A 23,447-nucleotide genomic window follows, 5' to 3' on the forward strand; every position below is an offset into this window, starting at 1 on the left:
AAAAAAAATTGAAAAAATAATATATATAAAATAACATCCCTATGCAATCAATCAATCTGTTTATCTATCTATCTATCTATCTATCTATCTATCTATCTATCTATCTATCTATCTATCTATCTATCTGAATTGCATAGGGATATTATTTCTCTTGGCTTCTCAGCAAGAGTTATTCAGTACCCAAGGTGAGTGATTCACTTTCCTTACCATAGGCCCTGTCCTGGAAAAGGTTGTTGGCACTGTTGTCATGACTGTAAAAAAGCAAGCCAAAAAACCAACAATTCTGTGCTGTGACAACAGCACCAGCTTTGTGGTGTAACAGAATGGAAAACACCCAGGTCTCCCAGACCCTAGCTGGCAGGTTAAGACGTCTAGCTATCGTGACCTGTGGACTGTGAAGATTCAGAGGGTTTTGACAGAGACAAGACTCCTGCATCAGGAGTTATAGATATCAGATCTCAGTGCAGATAGAACAAGAGATTTGCCCAGGGCAGTGTTAGATTGAAAGACATCAGGAAAGTGCAGCATCTTCAAATGTAGGAGCTCATTACTGGGCATGACCTTCTCTTTCTGGGATCGCCAGATGAGGCCAAGCTTCTCGCCTTGTAATTTCAAATTTTACCTGATCCTTAAGTAATGTTTGCTGTCAACTTGCTGGCTGCTGGGCTTAGCCTCTGCTGAGGAGGAATTGCATTTTTTTTAAAAGATGGAGTCTTGCTCTGTTGCCCAGGCTGGAGTGCAGTGTTGCAATCTCAGCTCACTGCAACTTCCACCTCTCAGGTTCAAGCAATTCTGCCGTCTCAGCCCCCTGAGTAGCTGGGACTACAGGTGCATGCCACCACATCCAGCTAATTTTTGTGTTTTTAGTAGAGATGGGGTTTCACCATGTTGGTCAGGCTGGTCTCAAACTCCTGACCTCTTGATCTGCCCGCCTTGGCCTCCCAAAGTGCTGAGATTACAGGTGTGGGCCACCACACCCGGCCAGAATTGTCTTGTTTCAAAGAAGTAAAGCATATCAGTTAAACAGATAACGAGTTAGCTCCATGAAGTATGCCCTGTTTTCTCCTTCAGCCCAACCCTGCATGCAGTGCTGATGTTTTTGGTAATGGCCCTGCTTTTGTTCCCTTATAATTTGCTTCAACAGAGGGTTTGCTCCTTTAAATACCCTGAGAATAGAAAGCTTCCATCGAGAAAAAAAGAAAACAATTAGTGCTGCATCTGAAAGACAGGGGTTCTTCTTGCTCCATTTAGGAGTTGATGGTCACTCTAACCACAAGAAGTCGTTGGGGCATGTGGTCTAACCCTGCATGATGAGCCCCAGACAGTTGCATTGGGCAGGGTGTTCAGTGTTCCAAGGAGCAGGTTACTATCTCCTACAATGGTCAGCATGATGCCAGAAGGCAGAGCTGTTGTTTCACTTTACAGATGAGGAAACTAAGGTTTAACAAGATTAAATGCCACAGCTACAAAACTAGCAGGTACTATAACTGGGGTTGACCCCTGCTAGTCTAGCTTCAGTACCCCAAGTAGTTATTGTCCTGTCATACTCTTTAGTAATAGCTGATACCAACACCAGCACCCAGGACAGCTCCTAATGGGGTGCAATGCTTTAGTTTACACGATATCTGCTAATGCTCCTGTCAGCAATAGCTGCCCCTTATCACCACTTATTGTTGAGAAAATGCATCACAGAAGGGTTAAATGTGTCTCCGTGGACTCAGTCTATTGTGGTTCTCGGCTTCAAAGCCAAGCCAATTTCTATGCTTGTCATTTACCCCACACCACTTTCCAGAAAATAGACAGAAGGACTGTTTCATTTCCTCTCTGTTCAACTTCATTTATCAAACAGTATCTCCGCTAGACTTGGGGATGTGAAGATGAGTTTGTAAACTGAAAATGCTACCCTTGATGGAGTACTTACAATTATTGTCAGCATCCTTTCATAACCAAAGGCTCTGGGCATTCATTGGTCTCATGCACTGCCAGGAGGGTTTGGTTCCTTTGCAATTGCAGCACAGCATCAGGGAAGCAGCTTCCCCATGATTTATCTTACAGATTTTCAGCTGCTGTCTTCAGTGGCCAGCATGAGGAGGTTCATGCCACATGGTCAACTACAGAGCTCCATTCTAGTACTTTGAACTCGCATAAAATACTGACTTTAAGATACAGGGTCTGGAGATTGTTGCTGCAGTTGTGATTATGATCTGCGTAAAGGAGAAACAAGCAACAAGATGGTAACCACAGCAATGACCCTGGGAGCGTGTATTCTACAGAGTCAGATGTAAATGCCTTGTCTGGGTTGGAAATGATGACTATTCTGTCCCCTACAAAAAGCGTTTTTATTTCCTCTCATCGCATATTCACCAACCAGTAGTAGGACCTAAAGGGAGTCGTCATGGACCCAGAGACACCCAATGAGCAAAAGTCCTCATTTGGAGAGTACGGATGACTCCGAGGAGGCAGAGATAATACCTGCTGCCATTGGCACTACCTGAAAAAGTCTTGGGATTCCCATCCTGCCCAGAAAATAACCCAGAGCCACTTACTCCATGTTCTTTCCCACAGCAGAAAATTCTTTCCATCCATAACTACCACAATTCTGAAAGATTCTCACCAAGCATCACCTTAACAGTTTCCTTTCAAGTCAGGAGGTATAGAGAGAGGTCAGATATGGGCCATTCCTTCCATAGCCTGATGCTGTGACAGAGAAGAAAGACCCACAAGCTTGCAGTGAACACTTAGGAATGTATGATGGAGGCAGAAAGCCAAAAGGGGCCGTGGACACAGGCCTGGGATCTGGAAGCCAGTGGTCCCCAACCTGCTATGCCTCTTATTAGTTAAGTGAATTTTCCTTGCTAATTATAGGACTTGGGCATTTATTTATCTGAACCTTGGATCCCTCATCAGTACCTTGTGTCCCTCATCTGAAAAAGAATGAGAATGTGAGAACTGAAGAAGGGGAATTTACATATCACAACAGGTAGGAAGCATTTAATACGTGTAACTGCAAGTGGTCCTCATAATACTTGCTTCATTTGAGTTAACAACAACCACAACAAATTGTCAGAAGAAAAGTAAACAACTGAAAGAAAACTAACACCATGGAACAAGGGGTAACCTGTGAAGGCCACCTGGAGGAGGTAGGATTTTAATTGTTACCTGGAGATGGCAGGGTTTTAGTTGCCACCTGGAGGAGACAGGATTTTAGTTGCATTGGAGGATTAGTCAGGAATTTACCAGCTATCAATGGAGAAAGGTTTTCCAAGCAGGACAACAGCACATAAATGTTTAGGAGAAGGGTTTGTTCTGAGAGTAGTAGAGAGTTACTAACCGGGGGAAGTTTAGTCCCTGCCCTCAACGGTTTGAAAACCTTTTGAGAAAACCGCCTGTTCAGTGTATTCATGAAGGACAGCACTCTTAGAGGAATTCCTGGTATGAATGTACCTTCCAAATGATTGTTTTATCATGTGCTTAGCACATGATGGTGCTGGAAAAATGTAATTAAAAACAAAATCTTCTCCTAACTTAGAGAGGTTTTCCATGAAGGTAGAAGAGAAAGAAAACAATTTTATGATTGAATAGCATTAAACCAGAATGTGATTTGCATTACGGACAATATGCTAAGAGACTGCAAAGACAGAAAGAAATCTTACTCTTTTAGATAGCCAAGCTGATACAGCCGCCTATCACACACATGTTCTCAAGATAAGCAATAGCTAATTCTCAAGTGAGAAGATTTAATGGCACCACATGTTCTTCCTAGAGTCACCTGGTAATTGCGGTGGCTGTCTGTGTGTCTGTGTTAACTAATTGACCTTATTCAAAGCAAAGGTAAACTTCTCGCATCTTCATGGCAGGAAATGGATTTGCAACTTGGAGCCAGTCATCTGCTGAAGTTGGGCATCTACTGTTTGATAGGAACTGGGAGATAGACGGGAATGCTATCGTCTCTGTTGATTCTCTTTCAAAGAGGTGGTTCCTAGGTCCTTGAGAAAGACATTCCCGGGTTCCTGGGTCACAAAGCTAGCAAAAGTCTCATTTAGCTTTTGAAAGTATTTACATACCTTTCAAAGAGACCCCTCCCCCCAAAAAAAGAAAAAACTCACAATAACAAGTTTTCTAAAGTAAGTGTTTTCAGTAAACAGAGTGGGGCAAAGTTTCTTTCCTTATTTTCAACTGGGGGAATTAAGCCCTGGAAATGGCTCTTTAATAAACCTCTTCTGAAGAGGACTAAACTAGCAAAATGATGAACTGGTAATCTCCCTGGAATATGAATTCCCAGTGGACAGGGTTTTTATCTGTTTTGTTGATTGTTATATCTCCAGTGTATAGAAATGTATCTGGCCTATGCTCAGCATGGTCACTCAGTCTTTCTGACTATAAATCCAGTGCGCTTGACATTTTGAAACTAGTTGGACAAGGCATCATGGTCTAGGAAAATAGCTGGAAAAGTAATACGGGCAGAGAAAGCCAGCTTAGATATTTGATCATCAGACAAATGGATCTGGATTAGATTCCAGACCTTGCTTTCTATAAGCTTTGTGAGCTCAGGTGAATGACTGAACTGGGCTGGACTTCAGATTTATTGTCTAACACTCTGATAATAAGCCCTACCTCATAGAGTAGACTTACTGGCTCAATAAGAGAATAAAGATGTATTAAATATTTTTGCATCAGTTCAGGATATAAACAAGGAAATATATGTAATGAAATATCATGTGGGAAGCCTTGGCAGAGTTCCTGGAAGAGTCGGGGCTCTGTAAATGTCAGCCCCCTTCTCTGGAAGGAAGTGAGTCAGGCTTGGGGGTGGGTGTGTTTGCTTTGATCCCTGACTACGTTGGAGTAGGAGACAGGGACAACTGTGGAGATCCTTGAGCTACTGACATTTTCAATGTTGCTACATGAGTGTTGAAACTATTCTAAACCCAGACTGAGGACTGGAATTTGAAAGGAAGCCATTTACTTTTAAGGTAATTGTCCTAAATGTTAAGGAAGCAGTGGGCTATTCTATGTCACTTCTTTTCATTGAGTACAACATGGTCTGCAGACGGTGTGCTGCCTTTATTTAGATTTAGAAACCGTAAAAATAATTACATGGAAAAATATCAGAAGAAATGCTCTTTCTCTCTGACTCCATTTTTTCTCTTCTAAACAATAGTATTTAGCACTTCACAGATATGAGCTCACCTAACCCTCCTAATATTATCACAGGAAGAGAGAGGTGATTATTATGTAGTCACTGTCATCAGTGGTTTGCTGAGGTGGTAGAACAGTCTGGATTGAAAGAGGGCTGGACTTGATGTTTCCATGAGAGAATTTGGGGGCACTGGACCCCTGGAAGGACCCTCCTAGATGGACCTGCCCCTCATCCTTTATTTACTAGATGAACAAACTGAGACCAGAGAGGGAACATTATATGTTTAAGAATGCAAAGATAAGGGGCAACAGGCATAGAACCACAGCTAAGATTGACCTGCTGCCACAAACCTGTTTACTGCATAATGCATTCTTTTAAAGGAATTGAAATGCTTTTGTTTAAAAACATTTTGCGGAAACACACTCGTTAACACAGTAAAGGTAGAGCTAAGGTAGATAATAGTTAAAGGATTGGAACCTTTGGCTGTTACTTTCATGGGTGGTCTGTAAAAAGTATTTTTGGTAGGTTGTATATTTTGAGCATCTTGATGACCATGATGATGATGACAATGACAATAATGATGATGATGAGGATGAGGATGATGGTGATGATGACCATAGTCGTGGTGTTGTTGATCATTATGATGTAGACAATGATGATGATGGCGAAGATGAGGATGATGATGGTGATGGTGACAGTGATGATAATAGCTCTGGTTGTGCTGATGTTGATGGTGATCGTGATTATGATCGTGATTATGGTGATGATGGTTATGGAATAATAACGATGGCGATGGTGATGATAATGATCATGATGATCATCATGGTGATAATGGCAATGAGAGTGATGATAGCTAATGTTTATTGAGAGCTAACACACAACCTGTTGTAAGTCTAAGCACTTTGTCTATTGTAGGTCATTTAACTCTCACAGCAACCACATGACAAAGATATTATTTTATGATTCTCATTTTAGAAGGAAGCAGACAGAGAGTTTAATTGTCTTGTCCAATGACACACAGTTAGCAAGTGGCAAAATAATAAAGGTAATAATTATACCTAAGATTTATTGAGCTCTTACCGTGTTCTGGGCTCTATGCTAAGTGTTTCCCATTTATTATTTTATTCTCTAACATTTCATGGGGTAGGCATCATTATTTTCTTGTTCTTGCAGGTTACAAAACAAACAAACAACTCGAGCGGTTTTAGTGAAGTGACTTCTCAAAGTCTCACAGCTAGTAAGGGAGGGAGCAAGAAACTTATGTGTGGATAAATTCTTCCAAAGCTTCGTGTGTGGTGCTCCTGCTCCTGCTGGCCACCATCTAAACTTCTGCTTCTCCCTCACCCTCACACCTATTCTGCAAGGCCTGCAGACCCTGAGTTTTTTCTGCCTCTTTTCCTGCCACACCTGGAACACCACTTTTTTTTTTAACTGACTCTTTTCTCTCTAGCCTGGACCACTAGCCTATCCCACACTACACCCACAGCTAGAACCTAGGACAACTACACATCCTTTTAATGGTTTCCAGTGCCTACAACTAAATCTAACATCAGATGTTGACATGCAAGGCTCTCAAAGAAGTGAGCTCTGCCTGCCTCCCCAGCCCCATTTCCTGCTGCCCCCTCTCCAACCCCATACTCCAAATCCCAGTTAAGCCATTTTATCACACATCCTCAACAAGGCCCTGTTTCTATCTATCTGCTGCCACCGTGTCTGAGCTACCACAAGAACTTGATAAGAGGTTTTTGGGGAATTAATGAATGGATGAATGAATGCATGAAAATGCTTTTTGTTTCTCTATTAAAATTTCCAGTGACATCTTTCCTTTCTTTTTTTCCTTTCAAGGGAAGTCAAGGAGAACGTGGTGCAGATGGTGAGGTTGGACGGAAAGGTGATCAGGTAAAAACTTACTTTGTAAGGAACCATTCACCCTGAGAAGGAACACTGTTTCTCCAAGGTGGCTTCCATTGTACAGTCATTCCTTGTCTCTTCTTTGCCTGTAGCAGGATTTTTAAAAATCTAATTTTTATGGTTTTCATCTTGGTATCTCTGGTTCACTGTAAGTGCCCCCTCTCCCTTCTCTCTCCCAGAGAAGCCTGCCTGCCCGCCCTTCCTCCCTCCTTTCCTTCCTTCCTTCCTTCCTTCCTTCCTTCCTTCCTTCCTTCCTTCCTTCCTTCCTTCCTTCCTTCCTTCCTTCCTTCATTCCTTGCTTCCTTCCTTCCTTCTTTTTCCTTTCCTTTCCTTTCTTTTCCTTGCCTTGCCTTGCCTTGCCTTTCCCCTTTTCTTTCCTTTCCCCTTTCCTTTCCTTTCCCCTTTCCTTTCCTTTCCCCTTTCCTTTCCTTTCATTTCCCCCTTCCTTTTCTTTCCTTTTGCATTTCTTTCTTTTTGTACTATTTTACCTTTACTGTTTTGTTTTTTTTTTCACTGAAATGGTCATTCATTAGAAAATGCTCCCTTCTTCCCTCCCATCATCTCAAGTAACTGTTACCTGGCTCTCTTGATGCTAGCTGAAATGCTTCACAGACACTCCATGCTCTGGTCAGTGCATATCCAGGCCTGCTGGACCACTGCTCCTAACGTGCTATAGGATGGTACCAATGAGGGCTCGCTGCTCTCTCTGTGGATCCGAGCATGTCCTGCCTATCGTCCTCTATCCAGTGCAACCAGCTGATTTCTGCCCAGTCCAATTCTACCAGCTTTGCTGCTGTCAGCCTTTTCCCTGTTCTCTTTTCTCTCCTCTCCCAACTGCCCTCCCCTTTACTTCTCCCTCTCTTCTGCATCTCACAGCCAGTGCTCACTGTCAACCAATTCCATGCCAGGTACTGCACCTGGCTCTGAGATCTGGAATGACTCGCGGACAGACTCCTGACCTCACGGGGCTTGCAGTTCAGTGAGGGCATGAGGGACATGAACGAGTAACCCACAGGCAGTGAGATGAGAGCTGTGCTCAAAGTCTGAATGAGCTCCTCGGCTAAAGTCTCTTCTGTATTTGGAAAAACAAAATGTGTTTGGATTATTCTTATAAGAATGACTTATTAAAGGCAATGTACTCTACATTGAATAGTGTAGCCTGTGGTTTCAGTGGTAAGGCTTGGAGGTGGAGGGCAGAGAAATCATTTCTTTCTTGGTGGTTTGTTTGGTTTCATAACGTTGTACAAGACTAAGTGTTAGATTCCAAGCTTTGTTCTATAACTTTTTCAGCTCATTCTATAATATGCAATAGACTCCTCTACACATGGAGAAACAAATCTCTTGCTTAAAATAGCTGTAATATTGCCAGGATATGAAGGCTGTAATTCAGTTAACCTAACCATTTCCATTGTGTACATTGTGTTTGTGTGCATTTATTTGTGTTTTATGTTTTTATTATGAAATACTTCAAGGATATCTAAATAATAAAGCCTGTAATAAAATGAACCTTTATGTACCCTACACTTAACCACAATCGCTTTCAATTATTATGACCCCTCTTGTTTTCATTTATATCCTCAACCAGTTCTCCACACCCCCTGCCCACACCTTATTTTGAAGCAAATCCACTTTCAGGATATATTTGTTTTTATAAATGTTGTCAGGTACTATTTAGATATATAAAAAGAAGTCCCTTTTATTGTCAGTGTCTTTAATCAAAATTGTTTGTAGGGTTGGAAGGTGGATTCTGGATTGTTTCCTGAAATTTGATATTTGCACAACGTAAAAAGTATTTTTTAGAGTGATTTTAAAGAATTGCATCTTTTATTTTCCTAGGGTCATCCTGGAGTTCCAGGTTTCATGGGCCCCCCAGGGAACCCTGGGCCACCAGTAAGTAATCATTTTTAATCCCCTCCTCTTTTGGCCTTGACATTTGAATGCACATCTGTACTCACCAGGCATGATATGACACTGAACATGTCTCTCATTTTAAGGGATGGGCCAATACCCAAAAGGTGACAGAGATGACCTAAAAATGCAAGTCCCACAGGCATGTGGGGGAAAGTGCAGAGGGTCTGGAGTAGGCTTGAGGGACCATGTAATTAGAGTGATGTCGGGACTGGGGGACATTGGCAAAAGAGACAGACTTGCTTCTTCTTTTTTCAAATTGAGCTTGGGTGGGTAGGAAGCCAGTATTTCAAGGTTATGATGTCAAACAAAGAAGGTAGAAAAGGAGAAATCGTAAACAGCTTTCCCCATGTTATGGGGAACCTGTCTTGTTATTATCTCAGTGATCTCCACTGGTCCCCCTGAGCAAATGTTCTCTCTGCTCTTACAGTAGCTGTAGCCTAGACATTGACTGGTGCCCTTCTCAGCATTTCCCTCTCCTTTCAGTGTAGGCTGCCCATAGATTAGTCATGTTCCTCCTCTGATCAGAGTCCACTGCTGTTGCAGCCCACATATCCATCATGGGTAGCCATGGCAACAGGTACTGGAAATTAGTGTTCCTGTCAAGCCCAGGATCAGTCCCCTGGGATTTCCCATGGGTTCCTCTTGAGACCCTTGTCCCAGACCTTGCAAGGAGAGGATTTCTGGAATGACTCAAAGACCACTGAAAAGGAATACCCTTCAAATAGGAAATACCCTGTTCAAAAGTATAGTGAAAAGAGGTTCAGTTAGGAGTATAAATTTAAAATATATGAAATTAAGCTTGCTTTGTCTTCTTTTCAAACAACTCGACTTCTAGTTGTAACTGTGTGTTAATTAGGAGAATAAATTACGTTGTTTTAAGTGTATATTTTCGATAAAATCAGATGAAAGCATGACATGGTATCTTTCACTTCATGTTGACTTTTAGAGCAAACTCACAAAAAGGTAAATTATCTACAAAAGCACTATTCAGTTTCCCAGAAAGCCTACTTTAAGTCTTTAATATTCAACACATTTTCCTCCCAAATGCCTTTGATGTTAATATTATTTTTAATTTATCAGCCTCACATCTTACCTGGCCCAACTCTGCCATGTGCACATTTGTGAAGGATATTGTAGGGAATTTATCAGTTTGCTATCATTTAACTTCACAAAATTCTACAATTCTTTCAAGGTTTATAATTTCACTTAGTAATTTCTTTGCACTGTATTTGCATATTATTGGATTTTGTAGCATCTGACAATCAGCATAATTTCTTTGCACTGTTATTTGCATATTATTGGATTTTGTAGCATCTGACAATCAGCAAAAAGAGAAACTGATAATGATGCGGATACAATCGGTAGTAGGGAGAGGTGTTAGTGTTAAGCAAAGAGGGGCATTTGAGAGGCAACTAATTTTACTTAAAAATAGTTTATTCATGAATAATTTTATATTATGGTGACATTAGCTTCCTTAATGACATTGTACACCTTACCAGCTGAGGATCTCAGCAAATGAATAATGGATTACAGCCTCATCCCCACTCCACCCTGGTAGTTCCAAACCCTATAACATGTTCCCAGTGAAACCAAAACCCTGATCTCTTCTCACTGGAAACTGCAGTAAGTTAGAACTCTATGGTTACTGTAGAAAATGACTCCTGGCTTATTATTCTCATGCTAGATGATGTATCAGAGGCCCAGAAACAATCATAATCAGAAGCCAGCTTGTCTGTCTCCAGCTGATTAATGCTTTCAGTTCACTTGGCAGATGTTTATTGAGCTTCTATTTTGTGTTGTGCCTTGTACTGTTAATAGACTGTGGGAATGGGTGCTGAGGCAGCTGCCTGTTTAGGTTCAGCAGCCAGTCATGCAGAAGCAACTTCACAGCAGAAAATTAGCCTTTCTGGTCAGGGATGCATTGTTTTAGTTCTACTCTTTGTTGTTGCTTGTTTTCAAGTGCTTATTAATTGTCAGGCCCTGTTGGAAATACGCAGGGATATGGGTAGCGAGCTGACAAAGCTCTTTCTTTTAGTGTTTGTTTTTTCTGGTGCTCAGTCAGCATCCTTATTCCAGATAAAACCCTTACCCCATCCCCATATGCAGGAGGAAATTTTATTCCAACTTGGCAAGATTCCAGACTCTAGGCTGCCAGAAGGTTTTTATCAAAGTTACGTAGAAAAATTTAGATTTGTTATATTAGCTTTGGACTAGATATTTAATTAAAGCATGAACCTTAGGCTACTTGTTAAAATATTATCACTATCCCTTTATTTCATGAACATTTACTGGGTCCCTGCCTAGTAGAAGCGATAGAGACAAATCCAACTGCATCCTGCCCTAGAAGTTTGTCATACATAGAAAATAAGACAGATCTTCTACAGCTATCTCAAATTTCTTTGAGGTCCAAGACCATGATGTAGTTATTTTTGTATCTCTAACATTTGGCTCGTACCTAGTACAATTTAGGCACTCGATAAAAGTATGCAACAATTAAATAAAGGCTACTGGAAGGACATCAACAGAGTGCTGTGGGAACTTGCTTGTTTATGCTTTTTTTTTTTTTTTTTTTTTTTTTTTTTTTTTTTTTTTTTTTGAGACGGAGTCTCGCTCTGTCGCTCGGGCTGGAGTACAGTGGCCGGATCTCAGCTCACTGCAAGCTCCGCCTCCCGGGTTTACGCCATTCTCCTGCCTCAGCCTCCGGAGTAGCTGGGACTACAGGCGCCCGCCACCTCGCCCGGCTAGTTTTTTGTATTTTTTTTTAGTAGAGACGGGGTTTCACAGTGTTAGCCAGGATGGTCTCGATCTCCTGACCTCGTGATCCGCCCATCTCGGCCTCCCAAAGTGCTGGGATTACAGGCTTGAGCCACCGCGCCCGGCCTTGTTTATGCTTTTATATTGAGTTAATATCTGCAGGAATACTTGTCTTGGGGCGGACAATAAGCACTTATATTTATGGAAGTTCCCTATTGGACAGCCCTTAGCATTTCTCTGGTGCTAACTCCTTATGTGTCATGAATTCCATTTTCTCAGCAACCCACATAAAACAGGCGCATTCTTTTCCTTCATTTTACAAAGGAACTGAAGCACAGAGGGGTCAGGTAACTTTCTTAAGCTTATACAGCTGTTCAGTGGAGAAATGGGATATCAGCTCAGGAACTCTGACTGTAAGAGGCTACACTCTGACCGATACCCTCTCTTCTAAGCCTAGCACCTTGTAAGCATTGCCTCATTACTCCTCCCCTTCCTAACGGCATGTGCAATTTCCAGACTTTCACTGTTAAGGAAACTAAAGCTTAGAGATGTTACATGACTCAACCAAAGCTAGTAAGAGGCATATGTGTGAATTTGTCTAAAGAACTGCTGCCTTTATAACCCAGTTAGTTCGACTTCTAATTCATTCATTTATTCAAGAATATTGAATATTTACTATATCCCAGGTACTGTTTTAGTTCCAATGAGGAAGGAAATAAAATGGAAGTTCTTGACCTCATGAAGTAGGAGGTGTGTGGAAGGAGATAGACAATAAATAAATAAGAAATAAATAAACACTAGCATGTCAGATGTTTGCAGGTGCTATGGAGGAAGGTAGACAGAAAAGGGCAGGGATGATGAAGGTAAGTCTTTCAATTTGGGGTCTGGTAGACAGAAAACCTTTCACTGAGAAGCTGATATCTAAGCTAAGACCTGCAGGATGGGAGGGTATGAGGCCTGTGCATATGTGGGAGACTAGCATATAGGGGGAAGAAACAGCATATGCAAGAGCCCCCAGCAAAAGTGTGCCTGGAGCTCACTTTGAGCTGCTTGCTCAGCTGCACAGAAGTCTTCTTCCATTCATCCATCTGTGCATCTCTTCACCCTTGAGTTGACACAGCAATTGCCTTCCTAATGTCCTGGAAGATAAATCTAGTTGTCCATGTATTGCTTTTTGTCCTGAAATGTTACTGGATACTAGCTGAAAATGCCCATCCTGAAGTGAGTTCATTAACTGTTTTCAAAGGGGTGACTGCCTGGCTAATGCATTGGCCCTTCCTAAAATGTGGATGCTGTTCTCCCAACATCTTGTATTCCCAGAGAATAACTCAGCCTGATGAAGAGACAGAAGCATGTTTGAAATATTTATGGTTCAGGAAGCTAGGAAGGGGCACAGAATGTAAGATCTGCACGTTGCTATATTAGGCTGTTTTTACATTGCTACAAGGAAATACCTGAGGTTGAATCATTTATAAAGAAAAGAGATTTATTGGCTCAGTTCTGTAGATTGTACAAACATGGTATCAGTATCTGGTTGACTTCTGATGAGACCACAGGGAACTTCCCATCATAGAGGAAGGCCAGGTGTGTCACATGGCAAGAGCAGGAGCAAGAGAGTGAGGGTGGGGAGGTCCTAGACTTTTAAACAACCAGATCTTGCATGAACTGAGTGGGAGCTCACTTATCACCAAGGGGATTGTGCTAAAGCATTCGTGAGAGATCTGTCCCCATGATTCAATCACCTCCCACCAGGACCCACCTACAATATTGGGAACCACATTTCAATGTGAGATTTGAAGGGGACAAATAACCAACTGTATCAATTGCTTTGCATTTAAAGCAGAGGGTGCTAATGACCTCTGTCCAGATACACAATAAACTAGCTTTCTGCCTTGTCTTTTTTAGGGGGCAGATGGAATTGCAGGAGCTGCTGGACCACCAGGAATCCAAGGGTCACCTGTAAGTTCCTCAAGGAATGGGATCTGTTTTTAGTTTATCTTGAGCCTTTCTGGAACCCCAAGTGTCTACCAATCCTGCTCTGGTCCTGTGTTACTCCTGTGGCTCACATATTTTTGAGGTTCTTTTCACTACAAGTCTTGCAGTGAAACTGCAGGAGGGTTTGCTTTCTGTTGGACCCCTGGTTACTTTGCTACTAAAGTAAAGGTTTGGTTGAAATGATATGAAAATCTGTGATTCCAGAATTCAGTTTACAACCATCAATGCAAATAGGTCCTAGATTTAGGCCCCATATCTCAACTTCTTGTCAGTGTGGTTTCTATTTTGAGCACGTGCGGGGAAATGGAAAAGCTCAGCACTAACTCACTTAGGACTATGGTGTGCACCAGGGGAATATCAGGCAAGAGGCTGCTATTGTTATCCCAACTGTTCAAAAGAGGAGAGTGGAATTAAAAAGAAGTCACTAGTCAAGGACCCCAAACCATAACTAGTGGAGTTGGCATTTGAACCCAAGGCTTTTATCTCAAAATCCAGATTTCAGTTCATGAAGTTGCCAGAACCACTCTTGGTTTCAATGCCATAAAGGGTGAACCACGGTTTAGTAGGTATTATGTTATTAGCCAACACATGCATGGCATGTAAATGAATATACGGTACATAAATATTCCTTACCTCATCTGACAGCTCCTCCCACTTTAGCCCTGTAAGTTAGAAAGGCCACGAATCATTATCACCATTTTATAAATAAGGAAAGTGGGAATTGGAGAAGTGAAATGTCCAGTTTGGGGTCCCACAGTGAGGGAAGTCAGAGCCAGGCACAATTCCTAGGCCACAGGAATCTCACCATCATATTCCAAGGCCAGCTAGCAAGCAGGCCATCCCTACCCTGGTATCTCTAGAGTTCTGTGTGAAGGGCATGTGCAAAGGACATTATTACTTAATAAGACTTCCTCCATGTCAAAGGAGGAGGTCAGAGTCCCATGGGGTTATGTCACTTGGTCAGAGTCATGCAGGAAATTAGTGTCCAAGCTGGGAGTTAAGTCAATTTGAGATTTCTCAGTTCAGTGCTCCTTCTGCTATTCCACAGTGTGGGTGGTCCAGGCAGCCAGAAGGATGCTGAGTCTGAAAAATCACAGCCACCTGGTTCTGTTTAGGATGCTTATCTGGTCAATCCTCTTGAAGCCACCTGTCTGGAAGTCCCAGGGTGAATAAAATATAAAATATACTGGGCTGGGCACAGTGGCTCACACCTGCAATCACAGCTCTTTGGGAGACCGAGGTGGACAGATCATGAGGTCAGGAGATTGAGACCATCCTGGCTAACACAATGAAACCCTGTCTCTACTAAAAATACAAAAAATTAGCTGGGTGTGGTAACCCATGCCTGTAGTCCCAGCTACTCAGGATGGTGAGGCAGAGGAATTGCTTGAACCCAGGAGGCAGAAGTTGCAGTAAGCCGAGATTGCGCCACGGCACTCCAGCCTGGGCAACAGAGTGAGACTCCGTCTCAAAAAAAAAAAGAGATGTGGATCTCTGATATAAAACTATGACATTCTTAGGAATGAAACTGTACTAAATAAGATTTTGATTCTGTCATGGAACCACTCCTCAAGCTATGGCAGCTCCTGAAGCTGTCCGTGGTGCTGAAACTTTACCATAACCATCAAACCAGAATATAGTGTAAGTTTTTTTTTTTTTTTTTTTTTTTTTTTTTTTTTTTTTTTTTTTTTTGAGACGGAGTCTTGCTCTGTCACCCGGGCTGGAGTGCAGTGGCCAGATCTCAGCTCACTGCAAGCTCCGCCTCCCAGGTTCACGCCATTCTCCTGCCTCAGCCTCCCGAGTAGCTGGGACTACAGGCGCCCGCCACCTCGCCCGGCTAGTTTTTTGTATTTTTAGTAGAGACGGGGTTTCACTGTGTTAGCCAGGATGGTCTCGATCTCCTGACCTTGTGATCCGCCCGTCTCGGCCTCCCAAAGTGCTGGGATTACAGGCTTGAGCCACCGCGCCCGGCCTAGTGTAAGTTTTCTTTGCCCAGTGAGCATTGGTAGTTTCAAAATAGAAGTAATTTTTTTCTTTTTCTTTTAGACAGAGTCTCACTCTTGTTCCCCAGGCTGGAGTGCAGTGGCACGATCTCGGCTCACTGCAACCTCTGTCTCCTTGGTTCAAGTGATTTCCGACTATTTTTTGTATTTTTAGTAGAGACGGGGTTTCACCATGTGGGCCAGGCTGATCTTAAACTCCTGACCTCAAGTGATCCTCCTGACTTGGCCTCCCAAAGTGCTAGGATTACAGGCAGGAGCCATGGTGCCCAGACAATAGAAGTAATTTTTAAAAGTTAAATGGGGGCAAAATTATAATAAAAAGATACATACAAACCTTAGTTCTGTTATATTTTGAATTAAAAGACAAACTGTTTGGCAGACTTTTTGACACAAAATAAAGGCCTTTGCTTTGATTTTTGGTAGTGAATGCAGTCCCTTGTCATCAGTCATGTAAAAAGAATATCCACTGACCACTTTTTGTTACTTTTTTGAAAAGTGGTTTGAGAATATAACAACATATGTGTAACAATATGAATGTGGAGTTCTAGATTGTTAGAATTTTTTTCCTAATCTTTTGTAGGTGTCTTATCTTATACCTATATCGATTTAGATGGTGAGCGGTGAATGACTCACTTTTGGCCAGTGTCTTCAAAACCCTGCCTTAACTTCCATAAAAAGTGTATTCTTTTCTCCACCTAAATTTTACTGGATTGTTTAATCAACAATTAAATTGTATGACTTTCATAGCAAATAACTGATGCAAACAGGCTTAGGAACAAGCACACTGACCCCTTGCAAGCCTTCAACTCATCCGGTAGGAACAGTCAAGCAAGGGTGTACTGCAGGCAAGGGTGTACTGCAGTGTTGTGACCAGGCATGGGTGTTTGGAGAGGATGGGGAAGCTGGTTTATAATGGGGGCTGGTCAAGTGGAGGTTGGTTAAGAGTCTACCATGCTTTAATTTTCAGCTTCTTTGCCAATGGAATTGGTTTCTAAATTAGTAAAAGTCTAGTGATGGCGAGAAGACTGAACAGGGAGTCAGAGGTGGAGTTCTTTCCTGGATCTGCCACATTCTTATTATAGGACCATGCCTTCTTCACCTGAGTTTAAAGAGGATGGTCTAACATAGTACTTGGCAAACTTTTTCCATAAAGAACTAATTAGCAAACACTTAATGCAAAATCAGTCATAGACAACATACAAACCAGTGGGTGTGACTGTGTTCTGATAAAACTTCATTTAACAAATCTGATAATGGGCTGGAGTTTGCTGACTCCAGTCCTAGATCACTGGTGTTTCCATACTAGGGAATTTGAAAAATAAGTATCCAGGAAGGAACCCAGGAAGCTCCATTATCAATAATTAAAAATCTCTAATAATAGCTCTAGCTTTGTCTCAGGTTGACCAAAAATATCCACTTAATTTTCTTATGTGTTTGTAGGTGTTGTGATGTGGGGAGGGGTGAATATTGTATTTTTTCCTGGTTGTTATTACGCATTGGCCTAAACCTTAAGAATACCTCATTTTGTTGGCATGTGAATTAGAATGTAAAACCTGGCATCCGTGTCTTATCTCCCAGTAAACACTAGTAGGAGGTTATAAAGTTGTCAGCTCTAAATACTCATGGTAAAGACACAGGGTGATATGATAATACTCACCATGATAGGAATTAGGGCACTGATTAGATAATGCTGATTTATAAGCGCTGATTGATACTTATGTAAGTCTTTGATGAATAAAATGGGAAATAAAATATTAATTAATGAAATTTGGTAAAACAGTTTTTCAAATACAAGGAAAGAGACAGTAAAGCAATTATTGGTAAAAGATGTAAGAGCCTCTGGAAAAAATGATGAAAATAATAAACTATCCGCTATGCATGCCCCCAGTCTTCTCCCCACTTGTGTACAGTCCTGTACGCACAACACCTCAAGGTCCTGAGGTATATGCTATATGGGTAGAGAATGTGAACTTCAGGAAGTTTGGGGACAAATACAGAGTTGGATCTGGACTCAGGTCTTGTGGATACTAAAACCCCAATAGCTTCTTCCCACGGGCATTCCAATATTCAGTTTTCCCTAAGCCTGTGTATTAATAAAACGGCCAGAATGAATCCTAGTGTGTGTACCAAGAGGGGTGACTATGCTCAGTCCCAGGGAACCTGACTGCCTTGGGGGAAACACAGCTCAGAAAGCCATGAGGCTGGTACAGAAGCACCCCTTGTTTCTTACCGCTCACTCCCCAAACCCATGAATGCAGTTCCGTGTGAAGTCAGTCATTTACTTCCAAAAAAGCCAGCAAAGGTTTTCATGGTGTTTTTATGTCTTGGATCTTTTAGGGAAAAGAAGGCCCTCCTGGCCCCCAAGGCCCATCTGGATTACCTGGAATCCCAGTAAGTGGCTTTTATAAAAACAAACAAACAAACAAACAAACAAAACCTAGTTTCTTTTTATAAAACAAGGAAACAAAAATATATTCTGCTGTCAAAACAAGGCCTGGCCACTAGTGGAATTTTGAATGTTGTAGAAAACTAGAAATAAAATAATCACTAACTTGTTTATCAGTCAAAGCCAACTAAAATTTAGGTAGAATCAGTCTTAATCTTGTGCTTCTTTTAGGCATATATTAGTTGTTTCTTATTTAAATAGTAATTCTTCTCTCTGTCTCTACATATATATGTATGTGTACATATATATGTTTATAATGTTAAAACAAAACACACACACATATATATAAAACTGTGATAATTATTTGTGATAATGTAAACATTTTCCATTTCCCAGACTAGTGTTAAATGTTCATGAACTTTACATATGATATATACAATGGATGTACCATAATATATATGATCATTTCTCAGTTGCCTCATAAACTTCACAATTATTTTAAAAAGCAACTACAATGGACAATTTTGTATGTGTAGCATTTTAAAAATTTCTTTATGATGATCCTCCAAAATGTGATTGGCTTGCCATTGTAGAGAAACATCTAAGGTTCTTGATACATACTGCAAAATTGCTTTCCAAAGATGTTGTCCTGAACTTTTCAATTTAGTATCCTTCTCATTAGAGTCGAGCTGTTCAAGGCATTTGTAATAAATTCCTCCACAAAGGCCACACACTGCCTTCTGCACTGAGAGTAAATTCTTTTGTGACTCTTTGGCCTCTGCCTGCTGCTGTAGCACTTACTGTCTACAGTCCCCCCAACCCCACTCTCCACTGTGCCTTCTTTTGTTCCAGCCACACTGGAATTTTTTTTTTGGTTCCCGGAATGCGCGGGATTCTCTCCTGCCACACTCTACACCCCTTCCCAGGCTACCAGGTGCCTCTTCCCTTCTTTCACTAGTAGATGCCTTTGATCTTCCCCATCTGGTCTCAGCTATCACTTCCTTCCCTGCTCCCTGCCAGGCTAGGAGAGGTTCTCTCTTCCTTTTCTTCTGAGTGCTTATCTCATCTGGTGATCGCATTTCTATTGGTGTAATGGATTGATTAGTTCTCCCATTATTCGTTGGTCTAGTTGAATCACTCATTCAACAAACACCTCTGTTTGTTAGATCTGAGGACGTAACATTGAAGCATGCCTGGTAATTAATCACGGGGTCATATTCTGTGCTGTAGGTTCTGCGTGAGCTGGAACTACATCTGCTTTTGTTTAGCCTTGAGTCCCCACACATAGTGAGCACACAGCAAATATTGACGAAAGGAACGTGTGTATGAATGAATCGCTTCTTAGAGCTCTTTCTCCTACAGTATCTGATACATACTGCCATTGATCAAGAAGACATTTCCGGGGCATCACTGACAGTCCTGTCTGTAACTCTGAAACCTGGAGGTTGAGTAACCTGTCCAGGGCACACAGATCTGAAGTGACATGCTGGGATGTTGGTATGAACTGCAACTCTGGAGACTAGGATGCCATAGCAGCTAGGAAATATATATTGACTTAATTTTAGCAATGGTAAAGCTAAGGAGAGGAAACTCCAATTTGGATTTTGTGTTAACCCCTTATCAAAGTTCTAGAGTACTGGAGAAGAGAGATACAACTTACCTATGATTATGCTATTTTCTTAATAATATCAATTTCTCTCTCCCACCCTTCTTCCTCCCTCCCCCATCCTTTCTTTCCCTCCAATGGAAATCTGATCATGTTACTTCCCTCTGCTCACCGTTGTCCTTAGGCGTAAGCCAAAGACTGGGTCCTATTACTTCCCTGGCACCTTGTGAACAGCCCCAGCTTTGTTCTGTTTCTTTATCACTCTGTTTCCACTTCAAGGAAAGAAATGAACAATGGTATAGCCTTTCTGTGACCCAAAGGTGCTCCTTGCTATCGTTCACCGAGCTCCTCCTGTGCTCACAGTGGTAAACCATGCTGAGTACCTTCCTGCGTGTTATTGAACGTCCTCATTATCATCGTCGGCATCCACATTCCCCCGTCACCCATCGCTGTGCTCACCCACGAGGCCCAGACACCAGGCTCTCATGTTCTACACTTGAGTTCATGGAAATGCTCAGGAGAGGTTTCTTTAGGTCAATAGCAATCGTAATAATGCTGTTGCAAAATGTGTTGCTTTCCCACTATGTGCCAGATACTGCAAGTCAGAGATCCACAGCCAGAATCTTGGTGTTGAGAAAGAAACCAGGAAATCAGAACAATTCTGTCTGTTGAGACGCTGCCTTAGCTGCCAACTGTGAATGCAGCTGCTGGAAGCTGGGCAGAAAGACATGCTGAAACTGCCTTTGTCTTTCCATCCCCTTGAATCTTCTTTGACCTGATAACCAATTTGAGTTTCTCTTGCAGGGAGAAGAAGGCAAAGAAGGCAGAGATGGAAAGCCAGGTCCCCCTGGAGAGCCGGTAAAGGACTCTCAACTTCCTATTATATCACATGCCAAATCCATTACATGTCAATAACAACTGCTTTGTGTGGGGAGCTACTTTGAACCAGGTTCGAAGATAGGCATTTTCTATGCATTATTTCATTTACATACTCTGACAACCCTGCGTGGTAAACTGCTGTCCCCATTTTAAAGCAGAAGAAACCTGGGCCTTGGGGAGGTGAAATGACCCCAAAGTCACCTGATGGGCTGGTGACAGATTCTGAACCTGAGTTCAGGGCTCCTGTCCCTGTTCCACATTTTGCTTTACTACCCCCTGTAGCCTCAATCCTACTGATATGATAGAGGGACATGAAATAGATAAGCATGGCCTGGAGGAGAAATCTGACATCTGGAGAGACCAGGATACTTCGGTAACATCTGAGTTGGACCTGCTAGCTCCAGACACTGTGGGATTACACACACACACACACACACACATACACACACACACACACACACAGATGCACATACTTGTAACTCTGGCATAGATTTTTCTCATTTTGGTTTTGGTTTTGGTTTTCTTTAATGTCACTGTCCAGGGACACACAGGGAGATGGAGCAAGTGCTAGTGAGAGTGTCTCTGTGGCTGGCCCCAGTAGCTGTTAGTTGGGAATGTGCAGGGATTTCCAAAGACCCGGATCTGTGACTTCAAAGCTGTGCTCACGGAGCTTGGTCAGTCCTTCTTGCCTATGGATCAGAGATTCATCATGACGATGATTCATTGGTTCCTAGCAGCTCTTATGTCTTCCCAAAGCCCTTTCACAGACACTACACCAAGGGGAAGATGAAGGACGGCATCAGTGGTTTAGAGACCTGGGTTCTCCAAATGCCCACCAGTATGAGACTAGTTAAATGATGAGCTGTCCACACCATAGAATATCAAGAGCTGTCAGAACGAATGAGGATGTTCTCTACATACTGATGCAGAACTGCTCCTACATAGGTTGTGAAGTAGAAAAGCAAAGAGTAAAACAATGTGTATAGTCTGTCCTATTTTGTATAAAAATAGTTGTGGGCCTATTTTTTTCCCCAGTGTTTATCTAAAAGAACTCTGGAAGACTGCATAAAACACTCATAAAAGTAGTTCCTATCCATGGGAGGATGATTGTCAAACAAGGGGACATAGCAGTAGGAAGACAACTTTCTATTCCATGGTATTTTATTTTACTGTTATCTTCTTAATTTTTTGGAGCCATGAGTATGCATTACTTATTAATAAAATTAAATTTAAAATATAGTGATTAAATAAAAATATTTTATGCCAAAATTACAACAACAATAATAACAATAGCAATAAAAGCTGGCTTTGGATTTTGGCCCCACTCCTTACTAGGTTTTGTGATCTGGGTGAGTCAGAAAGCATCTCTGAACTTCAGTTTCTTTTGAAATAGAATAAGAATAATATACCAATTTGTCAGAGTTGCTGGTTAATCATATAGTGTAGAAAATGTGTTAAATGCATCAGGCTTATCTAACTATCAATTATTTTAGTAAGCTACTTTTCCCAACTGCCCTAGTTGTGGCTCCTGGTGAGGCTAGAACTGCAGAGCCTTTAGAACCACTAAGTGGAACTACATAAAAGTTTCTACAGGGAGGTTTATGTTCCATTTAATTTGTTTGGTCGTAAACTATTATGACTCATTCTGAATCTTACGCAACTTGCTGGAAGCACCTTCTTTATCATTTTACACTGTTTGCCAGATGCTGAAACCAAAATTCACTGCTGACAGCAAAAGAAAGAGCTTTTAGCAGCTGAGCAAATTGAAAAGTCTCGATGAGCTGCTGTGGACTGACACCCAGCAGAGCTGCCCATGGTGGGCAAATGGCATTCAGCCTGGGCAAAAATGTGGAAAGGGTAGAGAGAAGCACACATATCACGCCATGGCTGACAGCAACTGTGTGTGTGCCTAGGGTGGGGCACTGAGCACTTCTTTACATTTTTCCACTGTAGTCCCCACAAGAACCTTATGGGCTGTGGGTACCATTATTTCTCCCAGATGAAGAAACTAAGGCATGAAGAGGATGATAGCTTGATCAAGGGCATAGAGCTGGTAAACAAAGCATCCAGGACTCACACTCCTGGAGGCTGACCCCGGAGTTTGCTGCTGCAGAGCAGTGCATTGACCTTTCTGCCGAACATGTATTATGCTGAGAGGCTGTTGTTTACAGTTCAGAATAACTGAGGACGCTGGTCTTCATTCAGTCTATCTATTCAATGCCTATTTTGATGCAGGTAGAGTATTTAGGAGGTGATCCCATGAACCAGTGATGGAGGGACGAAGGGAATGGAACTGGGAAAGAAGGAAAGGGAGGCTGGCAACTGGTGACTCCAGACTGGGGCCCAGCCTCACTGGGGATCCTCTGACTGCTCCTGGAGGCATTGACTTCCCTGCACTTGGGCCTTCCACACCTCAAAGTCAAGCATCACCTAGGGTCAGGGAACATCTTCATTCTATGTCTGCCCTTCAACCTGTGCAGGAACTGCTCCACAAGGGGGCAGGCACCTTCCTGGGTGGGCCCCAGGGGATGTGGTTGGAAAATGGCAGCATCTGCTACAGGTACTCGGTGGCCCCTCTTCAAGTTGACTTGCCCATTCAGAGTTTGTATATGGGAGGAGCACAAATGAATAGACAGACCAACTGGATAAATAGAACATAGGATGGATGGATGGATGGATGGATGGATGGATGGATGGATGGTTGGTTGGATGGATGGATGGATGGTTGAATGGATGGATGGATGGATGAATGGATGGATGGATACACATGGATATATAGACAGCCTTTTGTGTTGCCTGTTGTTTAATTTTTATTAAGAGATATTTGAGCATTAATTATAGGGTAGGATGAAGTGCAGACTCTGG

The 23,447-nt window shown here is 42.1% G+C and overlaps 1 protein-coding gene across 1 annotated transcript in view; it reads left to right on the top strand.

The window, feature by feature from the left end:
* The window catches only part of COL22A1 (collagen type XXII alpha 1 chain), a 303,439-nt gene that overhangs the window by 249,734 nt on the left and 30,258 nt on the right, over positions 1 to 23,447 (top strand). The window contains exons 47-51 of the mRNA XM_010364508.2: positions 6,983 to 7,036; positions 8,885 to 8,938; positions 13,619 to 13,672; positions 18,049 to 18,102; positions 20,508 to 20,561. Of these exons, the coding sequence (XP_010362810.2) occupies positions 6,983 to 7,036; positions 8,885 to 8,938; positions 13,619 to 13,672; positions 18,049 to 18,102; positions 20,508 to 20,561 (270 nt within the window). The remainder of the gene's footprint in view (positions 1 to 6,982; positions 7,037 to 8,884; positions 8,939 to 13,618; positions 13,673 to 18,048; positions 18,103 to 20,507; positions 20,562 to 23,447) is intronic.

Source organism: Rhinopithecus roxellana, chromosome 9 (genome assembly GCF_007565055.1).
Source record: "Rhinopithecus roxellana isolate Shanxi Qingling chromosome 9, ASM756505v1, whole genome shotgun sequence".
In the NCBI taxonomy this organism is placed as follows: domain Eukaryota; kingdom Metazoa; phylum Chordata; class Mammalia; order Primates; family Cercopithecidae; genus Rhinopithecus; species Rhinopithecus roxellana.